General features: G+C 39.7%; 1 protein-coding gene across 2 annotated transcripts in view; it reads left to right on the top strand.

The window, feature by feature from the left end:
• Positions 1-27,296, top strand: part of Pard3b (par-3 family cell polarity regulator beta) — a 975,885-nt gene that overhangs the window by 394,369 nt on the left and 554,220 nt on the right. For both annotated transcript variants that reach the window (XM_038339874.2, XM_042055538.1), the window contains exon 4: positions 25,831-25,940. In XM_038339874.2, coding sequence (XP_038195802.1) covers positions 25,831-25,940 — 110 coding nt within the window. The remainder of the gene's footprint in view (positions 1-25,830; positions 25,941-27,296) is intronic.

The raw sequence follows: 27,296 nt of genomic DNA, 5'->3' as shown, positions 1-27,296 counted from the left end.
TTCTGCTTTCATTCAAGTCAGTGGTTTGGTAATCTTTTAATTTCTTCTTAAGTTTTTGATACCATAAATGAAGCGGTCTCGGCCTCTGGCTGGGGGACTAGCGGAAGGATAGGGCCATTGACATAAACAATGAGGTCAAAAGGAGAGCTGCCAGGAGGAACCAGATAAGCGTAATTTACAACATAGATAGTGTATAGACAGGAGTGATATTTCCCCATTAGAGATAAGCAGTCTGTTCTCTTCTTTGGAAATCTGTGCATTTTAATAATACCTGAAGATTAAGTTTGGTTGTCAGGTGTTTTTTTCTTCCAGTGTTGACTAAACATGAACTGTTGCCGGGCACTGTAATCAGCACCCAGTGTAAACAGGAGTGTCTGGGAGCCTCTGAGCCTTCCCCGGCTGTTGTTATAAGCAGGTGTGATGTGTCCAGGCACACGGAATCTACCAATTTACCCACAGCATCGTTCTTTCTAATGACCATCCAGTGTCAAATGCAATCACTCCATGTGGGAGGAAAGACAAAAGAAAGGGACCTACTGAGTGTGTAATGAAGGCAGAAATCCAGAACCTCGGTTAAAACAAAAGACGGTACTTAGCATGTAGTTAATACCTATGCTGCTTAATCAAATATCAATAAAATGTTACTTTGTTCCGTTTCATTTATTGCTCTTTCATGCAGTATTTCGCTGGCCATTGAGCTGTATCATTCAAGTCATTTCCATCACTGGCCCTCACTGGCAATAGCTTCAGCTTGCAGGAGGCGGGCACTCACCATTTATGTAATAAAAAGTGATGTGTTGTCCCAAATCATTAGAATGAATGCTTCTGTTTTACTACACGGCTTAACAAGATATACTTTCTAACATATAATTCACTGTTGGAAACACACAGATCAGTGGGTTTTGGTGTATCTTGAGATTTATTAAATGACCACTACTACCACCTCAAAAACATTTTAACAAAAAAAAAAATCTGTCTTCTTAGCAATGATCCTAAGTCTCCCTAATCCCCATCTAGCCGTGAACAACTGCGGGTCTGCCTTCAGACTCTATACATTTGTCTGTTCTGACATGCTGTGCAAATAAACTCACACAGTACTGACTCTGACTATCCTTGTTCACTTAGCATAAAACTTTGTTGTATTATATACTTCATTAAAAGATTTATTTTACATATATGGGTATTTTGCCTACCTGTACCTGGTGCGTACCTGGTGCCACGAATCCCCTGGAACTAGATTTTCAGACAGTTGGGAGCTGTCCTGTGGGTGCTAGGAATTGAACTTGGGTCCTCTACAGGAGCAGGCGATGCTCTTAAGGGCTGAGCCATTTTTCCAGCCCCTGTACTTCATTTGTTTTTACTGCCAATTCATATTTATAGATATTACCATACTTTATTTGTCCATCAATTAAAGGACATTGCCTACTCTGATCACCGTTTAGCTGTTATAAATAGTGATGTTGCAAACATATATGGATTTTTATAGTTCCATGTTTTCTTTCTCTTGAATATATACTTAGGAATGAAGTCCCCAATTTTACAAGGCAATTCTTTGTTCAGTCACTTGAGGAACTGCCATGCCCTTACCTAAAGCTTGGCACCATCTTACCTTCAGTCCAATCTTTTGTATCTCCACCAACAATTGCTGCCACCTTCTTAATGATCTTTGCCATTCTAGCGGATATGAAGATATTGCTTCTTAACTCAGAGTGGCATGAATGGTCTTGAAACAAAGTATTCAAGCAACACAAAGAGAAAGTCACAAAAGAGAGGGAGAAGGATGTCAGATAGATGTGTCCAAGTCAGAGTTAGTTAGGAACCAGTCAAGAGAGTAAGCTTTAGCAGTCAGGATAAGTCTCTAAAGGTGGGCCTGTTGTCCACATCCATGACTCCATGACACAACCTTAAGTGTTAAAAGGAAAGGCTGGGTGTGGCTGCTGATGACTCATCTGCACCCAGTTCTCCTACCAGTTCCTAACCCTGTGGGCCAATGACTTTTCTGCCTCGGCCACTGCTTTTGTAGTTCATTTTATTTTCGGTGGCTTCTATTTTCAACTTATCTGGATCCCGCTCTTAAGGATAGGTAGATTCAGGTCCATTGGCTTAGGGCTGCAGAGTTGGCACAAACCTCTTCTCTTTTCCATAGCACTTAGGAGATTTGCATTCCTCAGCCTGGTACCTGGTGATAAAATTATCTAAGATTGCTTGCATTATTTTCTATGTGGTTTCAAGTATCCCAGTGTGTTCCTTGAGGGAAAGGAATAGGTTTATATTAGTTAATGTTACCTATAAAACCAGAAATAGAACCAGTGCACAGTGCACATTTGTTGAATTAAATTAAAGAGATCTTCTGTTTCTAAATTCCTCTTAGAATTTTGTAAATGAAGACAGGTTCTCACTGGCATTTAGAATATAACAACATGATTCTCATGAATTCACTATTACAAAAAGGGAAATAATTTTATATAGAATTTCATAAATGAAGACAGATTCTCACTGGTATTTTGAGAAAAAAAAACCTTCACTATTCTCATGAATTTGCTAGTACAAAAGGGAAATAATTAATTTTATATTTTTAAATTAAAATTAAGTTTGTTTCTAGGTCAGTGAATCCTGAAAATTATAGTAGTTTATCATGTTTCTTCTAGTCCTTGTTCTTATGCATGGAACTTTGTCATATAGGAGATTAATCTTGGAAATCTTTGTGCTGTCAAAATTAGCAGACCATGTTGACTTCTGTTGCCATTTCCCTTTCAAAGTTAAAGGCATGGGCTGACCGGGTGAGAGTTTCACTTAGGAACTTCATTGTGGAGCTGCCCTTGGGGTTAGTCTTCTGCAACATTGTATTCCACTTCTGGCCTCAACTCTCAACCTGAAATCAGAGATGGGCAAAGTCAGGCAAACAAGGCAAAGGTTAATACAGACAGCCTAATGGTAAACAGGTGGGAGCCATCAGCTTGAAGCCAGGTCCCCTGGAGGCCATCCCTTCAGAGATCCATAACCACTTGAACTGGAAATTTGACCAGGAAGAAATCCCTCAGTGGCCTCGCCTTGGAGCAGCTCCACTGAAAGGGTGGCAGAGTTCAGAGGAAGGTGGTGGGAGATGAGAGGGAACAGCAGGGCAGGGAAAGCATGTCATTTACCTCCAATCGCTGAACTTGCCATCACAAATGAAGCCAGGGTGATCCGTTTCAAGTGTCTGTGTAGCTAGGTCTACAACAGGAAAGGAGTCCAGAGAGGCACAGTTCCTGTAAAGAAAGCAGTCACAGCCCAAAACTTCAGCCTTGGGTCTCTCTTGAAGAGTGTGGAGCACGGACAGCTGAAATGGAGAATAGATTATCTAGGCAGGTCTGTAGGTGATTTAGTTTATAGTAGGCTGTAATCAAGTTATTTATTGTGGCATTTTCCTGCATCTGGTCATGCTCTGAGTCCGCAGGTTCTTGTGGCTCACATCCTAAATGTTGACATCATCGCAGCTGCTTAGACTGCTGCTAGGAGGGGTCACTTAGGGAACCAGAACAGAGGGACCACGATTTGCAAATAGGAGAAGGCACTGTTTATTGAGCAGATGCTATATTGTCCTGGATACTTTGGGTACAATTTCTTGCTTGATTCTCAATGACCCTGTCTTTCTTTTAAATTTCTGCTTTAAAATGGGAAGAAACTGAGACTCTTGAGATTTAAAAACTTCTCTAGTTATACATCAAGTAAATACCAAAACCAAAAGAACCCTAGTCCTTTCGATTCTGCAGCATATATTTTCATTTAATTTTTTCCCCATGATGTACTGTAGCATGTTCCTTCATTGTAAGGATACCACACCTAGTCCATTGCCTTTTACTGTTTCAGAACTAAAACATGAAATCCAAGCCTTCAAAAAGTATGATTTTTTTTAAAAAAATTATAATTATTAATTTATAAAATGTGTTTCTTTTAGTCATCTACTTATTTCATTGTTTTGAATTACTAAGTGAAATAACTATGGGTAAAATATTCTTTTTAAAGCTGTTATATTTTAAATATAAAGTTGTAGTATTGCAAAAGTAGATATATTTTAAATTTATTGTCTTATATTACCTGTACATGTTGCCTTCTATAAGCGATTTTACACACACCATGCTAATCCCTTCCCAAATCAAATATACGTAGCTTCTGTGACTCGATTCTAACAGAACTTAGAATTTTCCAGAGAGCATTGAATTTGAAAATGCCTTCATTCAGAATTTCCTGAAAATGATCTTTGTAAATGAACTTTAATTTCATTCTAGCTAATCCAACTTAGAGTGAATTTTAGTGAGCTAACCAAAATAGATTTTGAATTGATTTTTTTTTCAGTAAAATATGCAATGCCCTCTTTAAATACATTTTTCTGTAATATTGCTCTTTTACCCTGTTTAGCAAAGATTTTTGTCTAAAATATTTCCTTTTCAGATTTTAATTAAATTACGATAGAATTGACTTCTCACAGTTTTCCAGGTGGGTGGAGAATGTAAAGTCGGGGTTCCACACTGGGCTGACCTGGAGCTGCTCTGTAAAATCACATGCGTGCCTTACTCTGTAACCCGCTGCCAGCCCCCATTCTTCAGAACGTGATCATTTGTTAAGCAATATAATATCACAGTTTTAAGAAACCGAGATGGTGTTTGCCCCCGCCCCCTCCCCCACAAACTGCACAAGGGGAGTAAGCAGGCTGTGCACCAGATATGTATGCAAGGCATTTTTCAACATCTTTCTCTTTCGCCGGCTTCTTGTTAGCTACAAAGATACATACTGTGCCAGCCTCTAAGCTGGTTGCAACAGCTATTTATTTAGATTGTGTGAACTGGAGCTGAACTTGAACCCAATTAATAGCAACTGAACTTGAACAAACTGATATGAAATCATTACAGGCTCAGTTCCCTGGTCCATTATCCCTGAAGAGATCATCCGACAGCACTCCAGGTGCCTTTTCTATGCCAAATCTTGGTGCAATGCCCAATCAGAAGGTGTCGAGGGATTAGAAGTTCGGTTGCATCGGAGTTAGCTCATTACCACTTTTGCGATCGCTTTCACAAAGAGGAGAGGTGGTGATCCCACTGGGCGGGATTGCAGGGAAGGCTTTGTTTTCAACACCATCTGGCACGTGCTTGGCACTCATTAACACAGCACAATGTCGTTTAAAATAATAATTGTATACGGCAGCAATGCCTTTTCCATAGGTCCCCACCTTTGGCCTCCCAGTAAAGGAAGTAGAAGAAAGGCAGGCCCAGGAACTGCCTGTGCTAGTGGGTTCCCAGTTTGAGGCTCACTAGTGCACATACTCTCCCCAGACCAACTAACTCCTTTAGTTTTGCTTTTATATTTTTACATTTAGTAGCAGTGGCCTTTATTGGAGGGGGAGGGTGTAGGAGGGTGTGAAATGGGAATACCTCAAGCCTGGCCCTGTTCTCAGGTCCCAAAGAATCTGGTGATGGAACTCCAGCCATGGCTTGAAACCAGCAGTCAGGAAATGCTTGCTTGAAAGGGATTGTATACAGTCTATCAGATACAAGTTGAGGTAAATGCAATGAAAAGTTGTAGGCTTTGCTCTGCTGTGAGATGTGCCTATAGACTAAAGCCAAGTGCTGAGTTATGATGCCACTGTCCATCCTGTAGAAAAGAGATCTGGATTGTATCCGCACATCCAGGAACTTGGTTTGGCCTTTGAAACCCTATAGTATGTAGGGATAGACGCTTAGGTTTCTAGAAGGTGTCTACTTGGATTTGAGTCTCATTTCCAACCCCATGATAGGCTGCGACAAACACTTAACCTTCTTGTCTGCCTGTCTTTAGCCACATAATGGGTAGCCTTCATCCTCATTTTTAGGAGAGCTGTGGCAACTGCTGAACACAAAACACATTTGGGTAAGACTTGTGCATGGTGAACTCTAGGTAAGTGTTAGCTTTGACGTGTTGACATCACCATGGTTTTCCTCGGGGGTTAACTCTTCCCCAAGAACTTGCCTCAGATCCTCAAGTGATGCATTTATTCTCTGATGATGGAAACAGTTGTTAAGTAGACATTGTCCAGTATGCTGGTCTGTTCTTTCCAGTAAGATATTATTAGGATTTGATATGTTGTACGGGACCAAGGACAGAAGAAAGCAGGATGATGAGATGGCTCAGGTTCTATAAGATGCTCAGCAGGTACAAGCAGGTACACACATGGCAGTCTGAGCTCTGAGTGCCACACGGTAGAAGGTAAGGACAGACCCTATCAGGTTGCCCTCTGACTTTCACACGTGGACAATGACATACTCACCCCCACACACATATGCACACTATATAAATAAGTGTAGCAAGGTAATTGGAAACCATTTGATGTGGATAATGTCCATATATTAATATCTATAATGCATTGTGCCATAATATTAATACAGCATGCCATTTGTTTCCAGAAAAGACTATACATATTGTATACAACAAAACTGGTTCTGTATTTCAGCCTCATCAAGGTATGCTATACTCAATGATCACGGGGTTTTATCTGGTTGAGTGATAATAAACAGCATTCCCTCTGGCTACCTAGTGATTTGTGTCCTGTGATATTGAATATAACCAAGTTTTGTTTTGTTTTGCCTTTTTATTCTTTCCTATTTGTTATATGGAAAACCTCCCGAAAAGTGGCTTTTCTGCAACAGTGTCCCAGGATATTTCATCCCACCAAGAGATAATGGCAGACATTTTAGATGTCGAAGAAAGATTAAGTGCATTTGGTTGAACTAGCAGCACTAACAGGCCTGCATCTTTGTACTGTGGCTGTTTATCTTCTTTCCAGCAGTGGAATATTGAGCTCCCCCAGGCTGTGATTCAGGTATTAATGCTGAGTCGAGGTCAGGCAAGAGTGTGTTCGGTCTGCAGCACTTAGATAGCAGAGGCAGAGTGCTCATGGCTATTAGTCAGGGGGCTCTGTGTGCCAGCGATTGCATGCTAGGGGCTCATAATCGGAGTGATTCACAGCTACCTCAAATGGGCCATTGCACTCGTATTTTGCTTTTGGCCTCCTGTCATTGCCAAAAATGCCAGCCTTTCTTCTACAGATCTGCCCAAATGGCAAGTGCGTGGTGCCCTTTGGCATGCTGGGTGACTTGCTGCTAACACTGGAGACAGCTTTGATTATCTTGCAGGAATCGTATCTCACAGTGAGTCCTTTGAAGAATAATTCACACATACACACACACACACACACACACACACACACACACACACACACACACACACTTCCCTAAATGCTGCTGCTTCAAGAGTGTGGATAGAATTTGTGCCACAGTTTCTTAGTAGCGGTTTGATCCACAGATTCTCTGCCTTCATTTACCTGTGCAGACATTTGAAAATCAGAAGATATATGATATGTTCTTGGGTTTTCTGTACTCTTAGAGCATGGGCTGGGTTCTGGGTTCTTGTTTAGTGGGCATGTAAGAAGCCACAGTTCTGTGGGATTAATGTCAGCCAGGGCTGAGGTCCATGCCCTACCTTGACCATAGGCTCCTGACCTTCAACACACTTGCCTATTACTTACACATTTGACCAACAGCCTACATTTCTGATTTCCTGCTTATGGCTCTGAACCCTGATTCAGACACATGAGTATTTCTGCCTGGCTGTTCAACCTGTACCTGTCTCACTCCTGTAGTCAGCTGGGGTTGGAAACACAGAGAAGACTGACAGGATCTCTCTCTGATCACAAGTAGCTTCATTCTGGCTGACAGAAATTACCTGTGTGAGCAGGGGCACAGAAGGATCTCCAGTAGCGGCACTGGGTGAGGAAAATAGAAACAGGAAATGGGTGGAGAAAGCTAGGGGAAGCCCACTCTGAGAGAAAGACGAGTTGTGGGAGTACATGGCAGACAAGAGCAACTAGTACTTCAACACGAAAGCAGTTTGGAGGAATCTGGAAAGAGCCACGGCTACAGAAGAGGCAGGGGGAGGGGGGACTGGAATGCAGTGAAGCTGGGCAGCCAGATGAGAGAGCAATGCAGGCTCATAAGGGTTCATTTTTTACATTTGATCTTAAAATATTTAATTATTTCAATATACAAACTTGAAGTAGTCTGAATACTATTTTATGTACTGGTTACATCATCACCATTAGCTAATGTTCTGTGGCATGTATGTGCATTTGTAGAAATAACATTAATGCATCCCTTCTCTATCTTCAGGTGAATTTTACAATATTTAATATTCATCATACCAAACGATTCTTAAAGTCACTGTCAACATCATCATAAAAGCTGTTTCTATCCATGTCTCATCTGCAAGTTTAACCTTTCTGATGCTTTGTTTTCAGCTAATTTTCATATACTATTAATTACTTAATTGTTTTATTCCTTTTGGAGTTTATTGTTTGTTTGTTTTCTGCTTACTTATTTTGTTTTTAGTCAGAGTCTCACTCAGCAATCCAGGCTGACCTGGAACTCATTAAGTAGCACTGATTGTCTTCAAACTCACAGTCTACCTGCTTCTGCTTACCAAGTGCTAAGCTCATGACTGTGCACTGCCATGCTCAGCTACCAGCGTCTTTACAGATACTAGATACTATACATTTCTGATGGAGGATTCTCATTGGCTAATAAACAAACTGCCTTGGCTTTTTGATAGGGCAAAATTTAGATAGGTGGAGTAGACAGAACAGGAAAAAGGAAGTGAGGTAGATGGCTCAGACAGTTGCCCCGCCTCTCCTCTCTGGGGCAGACTGCCGTGCCTCTCTTCAGAGAGACAGACGTGATGGAGCCAGCCATCAGGTCAGACATGCTGAATCTTTCCTGGTATAACACCACTCATGGTGTTACACAGATTATTAGATATGGGTTATTCAAGATGTGAGTAAGAGGCTGAAAATAATGGGACAGGCAGTGTTTAAAAGAATACTACTTGTGTGTTGTTATTTCTGGGGCATAAGCTAGCCGATGGCCAGGAGCTAGTCAGGCTGCCGGGAGCTGGGGCGGTGGGAGCGCAGCCCGCAGCCCCACACTATACATTTCCCATTATATATACTAGAATCCTTGTAAAATACTCATTGATCAGTAGTATTTTGCTAATAATATATAATTTTGTTTATTATTATAGTGTATTTTATTAATAAACTATAATTGACAAAATAATAATTGATCATAATTAATGTATAGGTGGTTTACTTGTTTATCTGTTTCATCGGTCTCTGTGGCTTTGTGTATGCCACTGACATGCTGTCTGCACTGCTTACTGCTTTATAATATAGTTTTATATCATGGGGTATTGGTACTTCTATTTTTTGCTCTTTTGCCCAAGAGTGCTTTGACCATATGAGCCTTTTGTTTGCATACAGTGTTCAAATTTTTTAATCCTATATGAAAAATGCCATTTCAAGTTTGGTAGATATAGCATTGAATCTTTATATAGTGTGAATATTGAACAATATTGTCTTTTTTTAATCTATGAGGAGAGATGTCTTCCCCTTTGTTTGTGTCTTTAATTTCTTCTATCAATGTCTTATAATTTTCCAGGTACAGATATTTTGTTACACATTAATAGAATATATGATAATAAAATTATCTCAATAAATGTGAAAACCTTATTATTTCATATTTTAAAGCTCATCAAATTAATCGACAAAATTCAACGGTATTCTTTACCTGAAAGCCCTAACCATTCAGATTCATAAGAAGTGTGCTTCAGCATACCAGCTCAGACAGAGGCCATAGGCAGCACACATACATATATGCGCCACCATACCCACTCCATGTGGTGCTAGGAACAGAAGCCAGGGTCTCCTGTTTACCTGGAACACACCCTACCAATGGTCTCTATCCCCACCCTGAAGTGTTCCTTCTACAGTTAGGAACCAAACAAGGTATTCACTCTTAGCACTTAAATATGATATAATAGCACTGCTAGCCCAAGCAATTGGGTAATAAAAAAAAACGGATCGTTTCCAAATTAGAAAATAATAAATTATCTCTGTTCATAGTTAACATATTCTTTTACAGAGAGAAGTTCAGGTACTCTCCCAATAAACTCTTAAGAATGATAAATGCAATCAGGTTTCAATACACAAGAATCAGTTGTGTCTGTGCACACTAACAATAAAAATGAAGTCAAGAAAACATTTCTACTTCCAACAGAATCACAAAATGGCAATAGATTACATAGAGTCTTTGTGGAGTAGTAGTAGGAGTTATTTTGTTTTATTGGAGATATTCAAAACCAAAGATTTGAAGCAGAAACCTGTTAAAATCAAATGTCATCTCACCCTCACTGTGTTGGCATGTTTCACCTATTGTCTTGTGTCCTTAGTATTAAATAATTCACAAAAATATGTGCACTTAATTGTCATGAATTTTCTGTGCTGAGGCATGGGCCAGTTTTGTTTGTGATATCAGAACCTTTGTCTGCTGTCCATCATCGCTCATCATCAATCATACCTTCTTTAGCTCCAATAGACAAGTAATCTCTCCAGTGTTTGGGGAATCTTTTTGCCTGGTACCTGTCACCATCTCTTTTCTTGCCTTATCCTGTAAGACTCTTTTTTTCTATAGACTTGGAGATTTTTCTAATGTATTCCTCCATCTTATTCATGTAAGCTTCTCTTAGCTCCTATGTCAGTCCCTTGAACATAGTGGTTGGGTGGATGGATGGATAGATGGATGGATGGTTGGGTGGTTGGATGGAAGGAAGGATGGGTGAATATGTGAATGTCCACAGGTATCAATTGTCTTGTAAAGCCGCCCCCAACTGCCCTATCCTTAGTTCTTCTTGCTCTTACAGAATTTTGCAATGGTTTTTTAGATATCTCTAGTGACATTGTCTTCCATGTTATTATATACAAATTCCTCTCCTCAGAGCCCTTTGAAGGCCAGAGACTGTCATAGTAATCTTTGTTTTCCCAAGAATTAGCACGTTTCCAGTAAATAACGAGGGAAAGTAAATGTTAATCAGGAAATAAATCTCTAAACTCAGAGGGTCGGGTAGGGTTAATGGACTGAATCTTGGAGTAGATATGGTTCTGTAAGGAGTTGGCAGTCTCTAGAGACTTCCTCCCCAGTTTTCCTTTTGCAAAGAGGCTGTGAGACCACTCCAGGGAGACAGCTTCAGAATGTCTCCTTCCTTTCTCTGCGGTTGGCTTTCTGGTATCATCCATAGTTGCAAGGCTAAGTCCTCAATTTATGTTCAAGACTCATAAATGAGTTGTGACTCAAGATTGAGAAACCTGTTATTAGCAGGAAGAGATTCCATTGCAGTAAATTGCAAAGAAAGCAGTCCAGACTCTCCTCGGAACCTGTGTGTGTTGTATGTACAATTAAAAAAGTCACAGTTGATGTAGGAGTATTTCTATCTATCTGTTGTTTCATTGGTTAATTAATAAAGAAACTGTTTGGCCTGATAGGTCAGAACATAGGTGGTTGGAGTGCAGCCCTCAGCTCCTTCTACACACAGTGACTGCCTGCTCTCTACATGTAACAAAATTCATGGACAGATACAGTCAGGTCGGTTAGTAAGGATGCTTTGCAATGTAGAATTGAATTGTCTGCAGCAAAGTTTTTGGAGGCAAGTTCACTAGGCTTTCATTCCACTTTACTGATATACGACACTGTAAATATTTTAGGCAATTGTGTTGTGTTTCTTCTAAAATGAAACCATGGGCCCAGTGAGATACAGGGATCCTTACATTTCCTTTGCCAATATGTTGACATAAATATTGCAGTTAAGCATGCACAAATTGCAGAACTATTTCAGTCTTTTTATCTCCTTAAAACTAATTTAAATCTGAGCATTAAAAGACTGCTTGATACCATATGTTTGTTTTAGATAGGAAAAGGAATCTATTCTAAACATAAGGGCTTATGAAATCTGTATTCTAAACATAAGGGTTTATAAAATTAGAATAGAGGAATACAAGCAATGGTAAATTGTTTCATGGCCATTAATTTGTCACATCATAGTATATACAGCCCTTTGTCATGTGACTTTGTGATTCCTTGCATCCTCCTAAGGAGTCTTTTATCACCATCCTTAGATAAAATGTATTACTTTCCTTGCTGAGAATCCACCAAGTCTCTTTGAAAACCATTTAAAGGCTACTTCTGAGTGTGACCAGTGACTGTGGATAACAGACATCAGAAAACTTTGGCAAAAATATGAAACTTTAAGAACACATGGAAAGACTGCCACAAACTAAGAAAGATACTCGGTGTAGAGCCCACTTAGTTGTGTACATGAAAAATAAAGTATGCATGAGTATTACTGGCATGTCTGCTAATTCTGCTTGTCTTATTTTGAGAGCAATGTGTGTGTGTGTTTGTGTGTGTGTGTGTGTGTGTGTGTGTGTGTGATATCTAAAATGAGATAAGCACCACAGGAAGACAATTCTGGTAGCATCCAAGGTTTCCTGTCGAGCTCATAGGACACCTGCTCTTCCTTCTTGTGGTTGTCCTTGAAAGCACCACTACATGTTGGTTTTTCCTGCTACCAAGACCTGAAAGATGAGATTGTTCTCCTTTGTCTCAAATTAAAGGGCACTTATCTCAGAAACCATTCGATGAGTTCAAAAGCCAACTGATGTAGATACTAGCCTCTTGTCAGCATTTTCAATTTGATGTTTGTCAGAGTAGGAGGCCTGTTCTGTTCAGGTGTGTCATCAAGTTACCTTTCATCTCAGCAGATTCTGCTATAATTTGTTATATAACTTCATCTTCATAATATGGACTCTTTCATGTTCTTCTGTTTAAATAAGTACCAACCCAATACTATCTGGTTCCTAGAGGCAGCGCCATAAGTATAATGAACTGATGGCATAAGCTAGATAAAGTAGGTGTTCCCACAACATTAATATGCATCTTCTGGTTAATTTGTACTTTCTTAAGACCTGTCAGAAAAAAAAAGTGATAAAAATGTTCTTGGTCTAAGAACTGAATCCTTTAAAATATCTTTTATTGTTCCAGTCATTGAATTACTTGAAATGTTTATATTTAATACAAACCTAATTATTATCCTGGTCCTCAAAAATTCATCCTTGGAGAATATTTTAGATTCTGAGCACTTGCTTCCCCATACTTCAGCATTAGTAGACATACTTTTGTCCAAATTTCTGTCCCTCAAAATGTAGAACTCTAATGATACTAATATCAATAGTTTGTTTCTTCTCGGAATCTTACAAATGCAACCAGGTTTTTTACCCATGGCCTTTGCACTCTGGTGCACATTGAAATCGATGTGCAGTACACTGAAAGGTCGATAATGATCTGTGCACCATTGCCTCATTCTGCCACTGGGTGGATTAGTCAGCTGGGGTAATGTTCTGCAGCCTGTGTAATGGACCTGTTTAGTAGCAAAACAGCAGCCATATGAAACATCTGGGTGGTCTTGCAGAGTTCCTTAAAGTGTATTAAATTTCATTTGTCTAATATGAGGTTATGAAGGCTTGAACAGCTGGGTCATTTTGACTTTACGGACAGAACATGACCTGTTCCTACCTGCCAGATGTATTCAGTAAAAGGTGCCTGATGTTAAACCTGAGCCTTGGGCTCCAGGAACAGATATGGGTCAACAAGTGAGGTCGCAAATCACAGATGCAAATGTTGGAAATGATTCCATTCAGCAAAGACACTTGATTTTCCTCTTGTACTTCAATTACCACGTTCTTCGCTGGAGAAGTCCTGGATCTGTGCTTTCTGCTTTGAGCCACAGTTGATGACCCTTGTTTAGAATTTTAAGTATGGTTAAGCAGAAACTGTGCCTTGCACATCATAAGAAGTGAGACACCACACAGCAGATAGCATGTGGACACATAGGCAGGGGAATAAAACCAGATTTGAGTGTCCCTTAGAGATAATAGTGTCATCCTTGATCCTTCCTCCAGTTCTGTCAGGAAACCAAATGATCCAATAAAATGTAATGATCAAAAGTTTCAAATGCAACTGATAAATCTTATCAAATGTGTGCCCAGGATACCTACTGTTGACTTGTAGATGTTCCTCTTTATGAAGAAGGAGTTGACTATTTGAATTTAATATTTGATGGAGCCAGTTATTTTTGTCAAGTACAGCTCAATGGTCTGAAAATGTGGCTTGTTCCTCCCCTATCTTCAAGTGAAGAATTAACTGACTACATGTTCTAGTCTGAAACTTAGCTTATATGAACTGTTTACAAGAGCTTCAGGTGGATCAGCATCAATGCACTGAAGAATTGTCCAGAGTTGAGAAGTCATCCCAATTCCATCCATACCCCCTTCCCATGGACATAGATCAGAATTTACTTCAGGGTGTTAACAATATAATTATTAAATAAACCACAAGGACAGCTCCTCATTGACTTTCTCAGCAATAAACCACAAGGACAGCTCCTCATTGACTTTCTCAGCCAAAGTGTTCAGTGCTCATAAGGTACAAATGCTTTCCAAAATTATCTTAATCTCTACTTAAACTCATGCTAGATTGTGTCTCCTGTTAGAACATCACTCTTGTTTCAGTTAGAGAGATTAAAACTTTTACATTTATATACTTTTGGCAATGTTCTTCTACTACTTAGGCTTAGTAATTAGTCAGTCCCTAGTCACTTAGTTCATGTCCTTTTCCTGCGTGAGCAAATCGGAATCCATGCCTAGATACTCGCTGCTACCTTCTAAATGAAGTGTTGTTCTGCCTACTATAATGCACTTCATACCATTGCGCTGCTTGTGTTTAGTCAGTTTGACACAAACTAAGTCTGGAAAGAAGATCTCTAAATTCTCCTAAGTGCGAAAATATTCCCATCACATTGACCTATAGACAGTACTGTGGAGAATCTTCTTGATTACCAATCAATATGGGAGGGCCCAGCCCACTGGAGGGTCCAGCCCACTGAAGGTGTTCCCACATTGGACAGGTGGTCATGAGTTATCTAAGAAAGCAGGCTGTGCAAGCCATGGGGAGCCATCCAGAAGGCGGCACTCCCTCCATGGCCTCTGCTTCAGTTCCTGCCCCGAGTTCCTTCCGTTCCTTCCCTCAGTGATAGAATATGAACTGCGAGTTGTAAGCTCAGATGGAGCCTTTTCTCCTTCTCTCCCGCTTCTCTTTCTCACAGCATTATCATAGCAGCAGACAACGCGACCAAACAACCATTGTATCATTTATGCATTTTCTGCATTTCAAACACTGTTAAAAATTCAGTTGTCCCAAAGAATCTTTTCAAGTAAGCTCAAATATCATCTCTCTAGCCTCTCAATGGGTTACCATCAATCTCACTAATATAAATTTAGCTCATAACTATCCAGCATCTGAGACTATAAACTGTAAACCTGAACGGCCGGTCAGGTGGCTGGGCAGTGAATTCCGTCATAAAGTACAGTAATGGACAGGATCTTAGTCAGGAGCTCCGAGCCTCCACTCGAGTTGTTTGACACTGGTGTTGATGTCGTTTTCCCGTTCCTTTACCATTAAAGTCGTAAGGGCGATAACATATGCAGCATTGGTGTGAATGGGGTTTGTTTTAAAATAAATGTTGATGCTGAAGAAAAACGTGTTGGGTGAAGAGAAACAAATCTGACGGTAGCAATTTTTTTTTCTTTTTTTACATATTGGGTACTCAGATGCTTTTTGGTCTTAAAAAAAATAAATCCCTATTCAGAGACCTTTTAGAGTCCAGATATTTCTGGGTTGAAAGCTTGATCTTCGGGCCTGTGTCTCTGTCTAGTTCTGTTTGGCATGTACCCTGTTAAGTGTCCATTTTCTAGGGTTCCTGTAGGATTTTGTGAGCTGCTTGCCAGGAGGGAATTGGAAGTGGACTGTTGCTTCCTCTCTCTCCTTCACTTGCCTCTTTTCCTTTGCAGTCTTTGCATAGACTCATTTTATAATTACCCTTAAATGTTTGCCTTAATTCATTTTTTTAAAAATTTTCTGTTTTTCTTCCCATGTGTGATGTGTATGTGTGTGTATGTTAACGGTATCATAACTAACACATGTCTTAGTTATGCTTCTATTGCTGTGAAGTAACACCATGACCAGGGCCCTTGTAGAAGAAATAGTTAATTGGATTTACAGTAGCAGAAGGTGAGTCCATCGCCATCACGATGGAGTGTGTTCTTCAGGCAGGCAGGCATGGTGCTGGAACAGTAGCTAGGAGCTCACATGTTGAGACAACTACAAGGCAGAGAGAGAGAAAGCTAACCGGGAATGGTAGGGCTCACCTCCCATGATACACCTCTCCCAACAAGACTGTGACTGCTGTCTCTTCCAAAACATTTACACCAACTGGGCACCAAGAATCATATATATGAGCTTATGGGAGCCATTCTTGCTCAAACCAGCACTGAACACATCTGTGTAGGTACGTGTGCATAGGAAAAGAGGAGGTTACTGCTGGGAATCTCTTCAGCCTTATTCACTGAGGCAAGGTCTCTAAACCCAGAGCCCTGGGCCACACTGGGCTAGCTAGTCTTGCTCTCCAGCTTGCTCTAGGGATCCTGTCTCAGGCCTGTGGAGCTGCAATTACAAATGGGCTGCCACACCTACTGAGAATTTGTGTGGGTGTCTGGGGATCTGAATTGCAATCCCCATGTCTTTGGATCAGCACTTTATCCATGGAGCCTCTCCACGCCTCTATTTATTGAACTCCTTGCCATTACCCTTCAGCATCTTCAATGATAATATTTTGTGCATTACATTCTGGTAATATCTAGGAGGCCTAAAAACTACCTGGAATATTTTAGACATTCATTTTACAAATTTAATAGCTGAATTCAGGAAACACAAGGCAAAAAATATCTAAGTATTCACATAAGACAGAGTAAGATATAGTTAAGTCCACAAAGACAGAGACAGATCTACATTTTGTTAGGATCTAATTATAGGAAACTTGGGGAAGATTAATATTTTAAAAAGGAGCAAAATTTTAAATACAAAATTATATGTATAAATTGATTATTTTCAGAATGATAAAATTAACAATTACAAATTGAGTATAAAGTTAGTATGTTAAAGATATCATAAAATACAAAAATATTTTAATTGCTATATTTTGTTAGTAGGTGACTACTGGACTTCTCTGAATTATGTCTCTGTATTACTTAATAACTTTTCCTATGTAGGAATCATTTTAATGGAATAAATTCATAATTCAATCCTCATTCTAACTTGATAATCAAATTGTATTTGTTTAAATAATGTTCTGGGGGCTAGACAACCAAGGGCCTGCAGACATGCACACCTGTAATTCATGAAACCGCTGTAGGCTTTTATCCTAGTGGTGTGGGAGTTTTAATTCTATGCTGCATTCCCAAGTACTCCCAGTCAGAGAACTTCCCATGTGTCAAGATGCCAATTCAGTAATTATCACTCACGACTTTATACATTTAATGACTGAATAAATCTCCTATCGACTAGTCTGCCTTTGTCTCTTTCAAGTCTTGCTGGTCTTTGCATCTGTATCCACACACTTCTAGTGCTACATACAAATACAGTTGCTTCCGGAGACTGTTGCTCGCCACTGTTAGGGTCACAAAGTGGGGGAACAGCTACATCATATGATACAACCTTTCTTATTTTACTCTTATTTTACTAGTTACCTGTATTAACTAGTGTTTATATCATAAAAATTTCTACAAAAACTACATATATATCTTTAGCTCAGCTCCCTTAACTAGATACCAGGAACACTTGGCTACTCCCATGTCAGTCATCAGAAGGAAAAGTGTAGAGAGACATTGAAAACTAACATCTCACACAAATAAATCACATAAAGTCATATAATGACATGATCCTGTTAAGTTCCTCCTCCACTTTGGAAGAAACCCATGCATGGGAGGCCCTGAAGTTCTGACCTCTGAACATTGCAGAGAAATAGAGATGGTTCGTTGCTCTCAGGAATAGACCTGGAAATGGGGGCAGGATGACAGCAAATGGGAATATTAGTGATGATTTAGGGTCAGAGGACATGGGGCACTTTTAGACAATTAAGGGTGGTCATGTTCAGCATATAGGTTATGACAAAGAACTTAGCATTCAACCATATAATTAGGGAGGAAGGTTGGGTAAACCCCTGAAGTCCTTGAAAGTCAGAATAAGAACTGAAGGTCAACTATACAAGTTGAGCCTTCACTGCCAACCTCAGAGATTTATTAGACTTTATTTGAACTTATTAATTTATGTATCTTCATGATTATGATTATGATTCATGTCTTTTTAAGAGTGTTACCTTTCAAACATCAGGAACTTTGTTTGCCTTAAAAATCCTCTGGTTGACACTTGGGACCTAACATATGATATATCCTGGAATTAACTGTCCTTACATAGAATGAATAAATGAATACCATAAAATACTTTAGTTATAAATTTGTATATGTTGAGCAGATGAAATGTGGAAATTTCTTTATATGAAACGGCCCAAGCACTCAGGAATTTTAGCAATGTACATGAAGTTAAAGGCACTAGCACGTTCCGAGAGAAAATGTAGTCTTAAAACTTAAAACCAATAGTAGTCTCCAAACCCGTTCCTTGCTCTGATAGCAGCAGCACTCCAGTTGAAGCAGCTCCCAATCCTTGATCATGTGACTCCCTTCTTACCCATGCACATGTGTCAGCCATGTTCCTCTTCTTCCACCCTTTTGGAGTGATACTGGGAGCCTCCTTCCCAATGGAGTATTTAAGACTGAAGTTTCTCTTGTGTGGTTTTCCCATCTCTGTGTCTACACGCATATTACAGCTGCTGCATTCATCACCAGCCAGGCTCCAGGGTGGGTCGGTCACTCCTGTAGAGAAAGTGATCTCTGCTCCGTGCTTGGCCATAAATTGTGCAGCTATTGTTATCATTACCTGTTTTTTATGGGTCTCCAGGTATCAGTACTGTGTAGTTTGTTAGGCAGCAGTTGAACAAGCCCTTTCTAGGCTTATAAAAGTCCACACACAGAGATGCTTAGTAGTCTCCAAAAACAAACGATGTGCTTCTTTTCACTAGGCTTGCTTTATCTAAGTATTGACAAGATCAATAGGATGACTGGAAAGCATATAAGCCACCTGCCGAATACATCCATTCCCGAAGAGTGATGCCCAGGAAGCTGTGGGCAAATGGCTATCTTTTCCATATTTTTCCCACCATCTTTCCTTTTATCTGCATTTACCAAATGCTTTCTTTCTGCCTACCTGAGGTTAAAATAATTTTTAATATTTTGAAAATATCACATTTCCTCATTTCTATCCTCTTACATACAGAGAGAACCCACAGTCACCAAGTAGTAAGTGAAGAAAAATATCTTAAAAGTCAGCTAAGAAATAACTTCTTTGCACTTATTTTCTCTGTTAGCTGTATAAACCAGCATTGTCACCTCATAGATCTGGAATAGGACTTTGAGGTAGTTGCCCAGCATGGCAACCTGTTCATTTTGCTGCTGGGGTGAACATAGAAAAGGGGCAGACTCCATGGGTTACATGATGCTAGAGCCACCAATAGAAGGCAGGTTTCCTGAGCTTTGGCCTTTTGAACCAAACTTCTGGAGGACAAACTCATATTTTAATAGTAGATACATTTAGCACATTTGAGACCTCAAGATGATATCAAGGTAGCATTCTAGGTTGAGTTCTTGTGGAGTCAGCTCAAGAAATACAATGTACAGACAGACACCAAGAATATACCCTGTGTTAGCAGCCAGGCAGTCCTGACTCACAGGAATATTTCCTGTCTTTATTTTAAAGTTATGAAATATTCTACCCTTTTCAGTTTCAATCATGGTTGATATGAGAGCTATACCGACTTAAAAGTTTCTAGTTAGGATTTTTCCTATTTATCTTGTCATTTTGTGTCAGCAATGTTAGGAAGATAATTTTCCCCTTCTCTAAATTGTCCAAGTGTTTCTTCTCATGATTTCCATGGCACTGCAGGAACCAATTTTTCAGAACAGAGGGAGCTGAAGACTCTCACAGGGCAGCACTTAGTGCTTTTTGTGTACTCATGGGCTGTCATGGCAACCTTCCTCCTTTCCCCTCTCGCCGACCACACATTCTCCTCCAAACGCTCTTCTGATGTTACGCTAACAATTCTTGTGGGTTTTGTTGCCTTTCATTTGAGGATTTCACAACAGTGAGTCTTGGTCCTTTGTTTCTTAGCATGTGGTACGGACCCGCACAGGTACTTCCCTCTCCATTGCCTTTGCTCATGTCCACGTTTGTCTCTGTCCTTTCTTTCTGGGCCCCCGACATGATCGCCAATGACAACTTCCTTTGCATCTTTGTGGATTTTCTTAGTTGAAAATCATAATCTCTGTTTTCTGAAGCAAACAGAATAATTTCAGACTAAAAACAAATCATTGGCACTAAATGCCCATTGTTCCTCTTTGTGCAAGACACTCAAGGATCACTGTGCTTACTTGCCCTTGTTAGAATATAGTTGTAATCAGTTGCCAGCATCTCCCTCTTCTCCCCAGCGTCCCTCTGTTTCTGCTTCTGGCTGTAGACACTATTCAGCATCTCAGCCTTGCCCTGCCGCCTCCTAAGCCGGAGCCCCTCTTGTTCTTACAGACTGTCATGTCTTCACGTTCACCCCAGCTGCCTTGGGATGAAACAGCACTAATCCTGACAAGCTGGCCTCTGGCTTCGCTCGGGAGAATCATTAACCATCTTTAAATAAATAAATTGCTGCTGCTACTCTCCATACAATTTAGAACATGTGTCCTTGTGACTTGATGCATGGCTCATGTTTAAAACTATTGTTTGTTTTCTCTGCTGTCAACAGCTTCCTCTGTTATTATTTCTCAGATTCTTGGTTCCTTTTTCTGTAATGTCCTGTCCTTCAAGACCCTCCAAGTTCAGTGTTAAATGACATCTCTTGTCACTTAAGCAACTCCATCCAAACACAATCTACAGGTGTAGAAAACTAACTCTCATCTCTTTGTGTGTCCATTGCTCTCACTCTCTTTGTGTGTGTGTAGGCATTCTCATACATGTATCAAAATCAGAAAATTGTATTATATAGAAAATACCTCCCACATTCCATTCATGTTGGCCTTTATATCCTGCATGACCCATTACTGAAACAATTTGAGCTTTTAATTAATTGTTGCCTATATTAAATTTTTTCAGAATGCCTTAGGGATATTTAATGGGGATGTTGGATGTTTAACTTCACCCCCTTTGCTCACTGATTTCACCGACATTAAACTGGTAATTGTTTAATAACTAGTACACCACCATTCACAGACACCTCAAAACTAATTCCACTCTTTTCTCTCACAAGCATGGCATATCTTTCAGTATTCTCCAAATTCAATATTTAATGAAGTCACTTGTCATGTAAGCAAGTTCCATCCAAACACAGCCAGTGCTAATTGGTTCAACAGTCTTAGATTTTGAAGACAGAAGCCCTTCATGAATGTCTAAGTTTGTTTTAGAGTGAAATTTAAGTCATTGTTGCTACCCCAATGGGAATTATGACAAGATCCTTTTATGTGGGAACATAACCACCATCAGCCATGTCCCACATCAGGGCTTCTCCCTCTCCATGTAGCAGAGCCATCTTCCATGGCCCCAGGGTATCTAACTAAACAAAATGGGACTTACATAGTCTGCCGTATGTGTGTGCATTGGTATGGATTCCCCTGTTATCTGTGTTGCCCACCTGTTATGGTTACCTTCCTTTATGTATACTGAAACCTGCTGCCATGTTCCTTGCCTCCCTCATGTTTTCTATGTAAGTAAACAAAAGTACTGTGATTGTTCAGCTCACTGTCATTGCCTCCCCAGGTCCTGTTGCATAGCTGAGCACCAAATATTTAACTGTAGAGAAAAATGTCATGCAATATTCTTTATTTCATTTCACTTTTGCCTCTTCTGCCCTTTAAACTCTAGCTCCAGGGAATGTTGTCTGTGACCTGAACTTAGCATTTTTGCTCTAAAATCTAAGAGCCTCCTCAATCAGATAGAACATAATTGTTGATGGAGGGAGGGCCTGCTTTTCATCCAGGCCTCCCGGCTATCTTACACCCGAAATTATCACACAGAAACTGTATTCATTTAAATCACTGCCTGGCCCATTAGCTCTAGCCTCTTATTGGCTAACTCTCACATCTTGTTTTAACCCATTTCTAATAATCTGTATGTCGCCACGAGGTCGTGGCTTACCAGGAAAGATTCAGCATGTCTGTCCTGGCAGCTCCATGGCGGCTCTCTCACTCTGCTTTCTTCCTTCCAGCATTCATTTCTGTCTTCTCTGCCTACGTTCTGCCCTATCAGGCCAAGCAGTTTCTTTATTAAACCAATGAAAGCAACACACAAACAGAAGGACCTCCTACACCACATAATGGTTAGCAAACATTTCCCATTTCTGAACTCCCTACTCCATCTAATATATATTTTTAATTCTAATTTTAAGGTTATATATTAACTACCATAGAATTAGTTTTGTGCTAGTTTTCATTCATATAATATTCCCTACAAATGAGTTTGATTTTCTGAAGTTGATGTTTTGGATAAGCTAACATTATTCACAAGTGCCAAGGGACAGCTTTTCCTTTGGGGGGCATATGGGAAGAGGAGGGTAATCTTTCTGCCTGAAGAATACACAAGGGTCAAAGTCATATAGTGTGCATGCCTTAGTATCACCTCCTTTCCCAAAAGCTCTTTCATGTTTCTGTCACTGGGTTTTCCATGGAGAGCCTGTCACAGAACAGTCCTCTCTCACTTTCCTGGAATCAGTCATGTGACTCTGAGACTTATTGTCCAGTCCCCTGTGCTGATGCATGGCATGTTGGTGTTAGCAGCGTTCACTGGTTAGGTTACAAGCTCCTTCTGGGCACATGCATGTTTCTCCCCCCTCCTCACAAGGAGAAAACTAGACAGTGTTACCTCCCTCTTATTTAGTGAGCTTGATAGGGGAATGTGACTTCATCCCTCCCCTGTTCAGGGGTTCGCCTAATCATTAACCCTTCTTGCTTGCCATTGTTGGACACAAGGATGTTCTCTATGGCTTTGAGTGGCAGCTCTGCCTGTCCTTGACAGCAGCCTGCTAATAGGGGTTGGCAGTTTGAAAAATAATATGAGGAGGGTTTGTTTAAAGCTGAGATAACAGTTCATATTTTGAGATGCTCATTATTAATTCCAGTATGAAATGATTTGCACTTGTTATTAACACATTAAGACAGCCAAGGAAAAATTAGAAGGTGACTCAACAGGAGACAGTCAAATGTGGAAGAAAAAAAAACACAGAGGGAAACTTTTTCCTAATGAGCTAAGTCCATGTTTGAGAAAGATCATCCATCTCAAAGCTTGATTAGTTGTTTGGAGGTTTTGGTGTGCATTTATTAATTAAATTTTCTAACTGATACATAAATATGAAAGGTATATATAATAACAGAGTACCATTAATGATTTTTTATGTTCTAAGTAGCTGATATAGTGGGATAAACTGAATTGTCATCTTCTGAGAGATGTATTACAATGTTATAGCATTTTTGAATGCAAAAAACTGAATACCTGTTACTTCAAAAGCACCGTAGATAATTTAACATTTTACCAGTAAAGTAGGAGGTAAACTATGATGAGGCAGAGGCTGGCGTCATCAATGCTGAAGGAAAACATCTTCTACAACTTGAAAATAAGACATTTATTATCTAAGAAAAATCATGTGTCCTGCATTATGACATGTGTGTCTGTATGTGTGTATTATGCATGTATACATATATATGTGTACGTACTGTGTATTTGTGCATGTGTATTATGTGTTTATATGTACATATTGCCATGTATATATGTGTGTCTATGCATCTATATGTGTAAGCATATGTGTGTTTATGTGTTATGTGTGTATGTGTATATATCTGTGGTATGTGTGTTTATGCATATGTGCATATGCGTTTATGCATATGTATGCATATATGGAAAACAGCACAGTGAACCAGGATGCCATTCCTTGTTTTTTCTCTTTATTTCTCCTAATTTGAGATTCCTATAGTGTGTACTCACCTCATTAAGTACTTGGAAATAATTTAGAGTTTCAAGGTGTCCGCCTCCCTTTTCTCCTGATTTCTTTGGGAATTCACATACCATGAGCTGTGTCTGAGAAAAATCGCATCTAGACCCAACTTTTCTCTTCATGCTACTGACAATTGAGGGGCTTGACCTGGAAGAAGTTTGGTCTGTCAGTCAACTGGAGAAGGGAAAAACTTGATATGAGACTGATTTTAAGGAACTTTTTCCTTCTAGTCTGGTTTGGTTTTCATGTTTCTTTGAAGAAACGCCTGCCAACTGTACAGTCAGTTATTTTAACATCGCCGAGATGGAGGACGTAAAGCGCAATGTGGCGATGGGTCTGTTAATAGAAGAGGAAGCGTGCGAGTGCGTGGGCTCCTTGGTACGTTTTGTCTTGTGTCTCCGCTTTAAAGAGCATTGTGATTAACACGCTGTGAAAAGTCCTGTTTTCAAGAAAGCAGCTTCTGATGGAGGACTGTCATTGGTTAATTAAAAAAACTGCCTTGTCTTTTTGATAGGGCAGGATTTGGATAGGTGGAATAGACAACAGAATGCTGGGAAAGAGGGAAGTTAGTCAGATAGATGCCTCAAGCAGTCGCCATGCCTCTCCTCTCTGGGTCAGTCACCATGAAGCCAGCCACCAGATCAGACATGCTGAATCTTTCCCGGTAAGACACCATTTTGTGGTGTTACACAGATTATTCGATATGGGTTAGTCAAGATGTGAGTAATAGGCTGAAACTAATGGGCCAGGCAGTGTTTAAATGAATTCAGTTTGTGTGTTGTTATTTCGGGGCATAAGCTAGCCAGCCATGCAGGAGCTGGGCAGGATGAAAAGCAGGCCTGCCCACAGCTCCTACTACAAGCTTCTGTGTAGAAAGTGGTAAAAACTGCTAGGGATTTCATGTTTTGCACAGAGAAAAAGAATGTTGTAGCAGTATGAAGTCTGTGTGGTAAGTAACTTAAAATGGAGGTGAAATCTTCCTTTAAACTGAAGCAGCCATGGAGCTTGAGAAATTATTTTCAGTATGTTGATAAATGAAAAATTACATTCTACTGTTCTCACTCTTTTCCCCAAAGTATGCAAATAAAAGTTAATTTTTCTGTGAGAGTGACTTTTAAACCACAGGCAGATTTTTTTCTTTACGTTTTTTTTTTTTCTCTATAAAAGCCAATTTCGTATGGAGCAAATTATTTTAGGCCTAATTGCAGTGAGTGTGGTTAGGTTGCTAGCCCTATTGAGGTTGAATTGCATCTGAACTTTCTAATCTTTCTTTCAGAATTTAATAACTGACTCAAATATTTAATAGTGGGAGCTTTTATTAAATTAAAAAGAAATCAGAATATATTTTTAGAAGAACTAACATATTTTCTTTATCAGTTTTGTCTACTTTAGGGGGAAAAGAGCAGAGTGGAGCCAATCCCCTATATACTTAAATAGACATTAATGCTGTAAGCTCAGAGCGTAATTTCATTCAGTTTGTATCGTTGTTCAAAAGGTTTGGGAAGCATCAAATGACCATAATAACTATGCTTCTAGGTCTACTGATTGGCAGATCATATTGAATGTTTGAGCTTCTTCATTAGTCTTGTGCATAATTATTCTTTAAAACCACATATGCGTCTGAGGACTAGACCATTCTGTAATCTTGCCTAACACATCTATTAACCAGTGGCCAGGTTTAAGCTGCATGTAAGGAAAGATGAGGGTTGAAAGCCTGACTCCGTGTGTGCTGTCTTACCTAGAGACGCCTGAAAAGCATTAGCTGTTCATTTACAAGCATCCTTTGAAACAGAACGGTGAAACCTGAAAGCGTGTTATAAACCCTTTTAATTAAAATACATCGTGCCCTCTAGTCTCTTCTCCCTGGGGTTCATTCGACCTCTCACCTCTGATTTTGTCCTGCAGGCACGCCACTGCTGGTGAGGAGAAGCAGTGACCCAGCACCGGGGCCACATGCTGATGCCCAGCCAAGCGCTGCCAGCCAGAATGGCCAGAGTTTGAAACCTGTTGTTCCGGTAGGTGTCTTAGCATTTGAGTTTCTGTGAAGGATCAAAGGGCCTTGCCCATCAACTCCAAAGAGCTGAGAATTATATATAGTCCTTTTGATAAAATGCAGAGTAGTGGCTATAAAAATAGATAGCATGGTCATGTAGTCTATGTTTATAGCAATAGCCATTACTTACATAGCACTGATTGCATGTCAAACCCTCACTTAAATTTCCACATGGAAGTAAGAACAAGTGTTAATCTCCATTTTCTTGATAAAATATGGGGCAGGGAGAGATTCAGGACACATAGCTATTTGTTCAAGGACACATAGCTAGGACATGGGAGACCTAGGAACTGAACCAAGTATTCTGATTCCAAAGACCCTGTTTGCAGCCAGCCTTTGACCTGTTGCATGCCTGTTGTCCTCCTGCTTAAGCATGTCAAAGAATAGATTGGTGTCTTTTAAGTGATTCAGCACAATATTTTGTAAAGTAGAAGGACAGTGAATGGTGAGATAGTTTAAACTCCCAACATCATGAAAATGTGAGGCCAGCATTGGTCTTTAGAATTCAGCATTGAAACTGAAGAAAAATAGGCTATGTAAGAAAAAAGGTGCTTCTGAAACAACATATTTGTAACTGCTGTTTTTATGACTGGTAGGTTAAGTAAAAAATTACTTTCAGAAAAATTACTTCCATCCATCCACTTGGACTGTGGGATTGTGTTCTTGAAATTTTCATTTGGGTTGAAGAACTATAATGGTGGTTTATCCATCGAAATAGCCAGCAAGTTAAACTTTGGTAAATGGCCATACATGTTATCACAAAGAACAACATCCAACAATGTAACCATACTTCAAACTCTCCTGAAAGCCAATCCATGTCTCATGAAAAGTCTCACTTTAGAGCACTATATGAAAGACATATATCAGGGTGACAGATGGGCTTAGATAAGTCTCACAGTTCGATATAATTTTGTTTTCAGAAACCAGTGCCAAAGTTTATAAAGTAGGGATGGTATGCTGCAATATTGAGTATTTACCAGTCAATTAGGATTTTGCCAATTTCTGTACTTTCTTTCCTTAAAGTAGTGCCTTTAAAGCAATTTAGATGCAATGTTATCTCATTATTCTGCTTAAAACTCTGTACTCTGGATGCTAGAGATGGCTTGGTGCTTAAGAGCACCTTCTCTTTTAAATATGTATTTTAATGACTTATTATTATGATATAATTACATCACTTTCCCTTCCCTCCCTCCACACCTCCCATATCCCTCTTCTTGTTCTCCTTCAAATTCATGCTCTTATTTTTTTAATTAATTGTTGTTCACACACACACACACACACACACACACACACACACACACACACACCACTGCTCAGT

This window comes from Arvicola amphibius, chromosome 8 (assembly GCF_903992535.2).
Source record: "Arvicola amphibius chromosome 8, mArvAmp1.2, whole genome shotgun sequence".
Taxonomy (NCBI): Eukaryota; Metazoa; Chordata; class Mammalia; order Rodentia; family Cricetidae; genus Arvicola; species Arvicola amphibius.
Note: the sequence above shows the minus strand (reverse complement) of the source record. Positions and strands in the feature narration are given on the sequence as shown.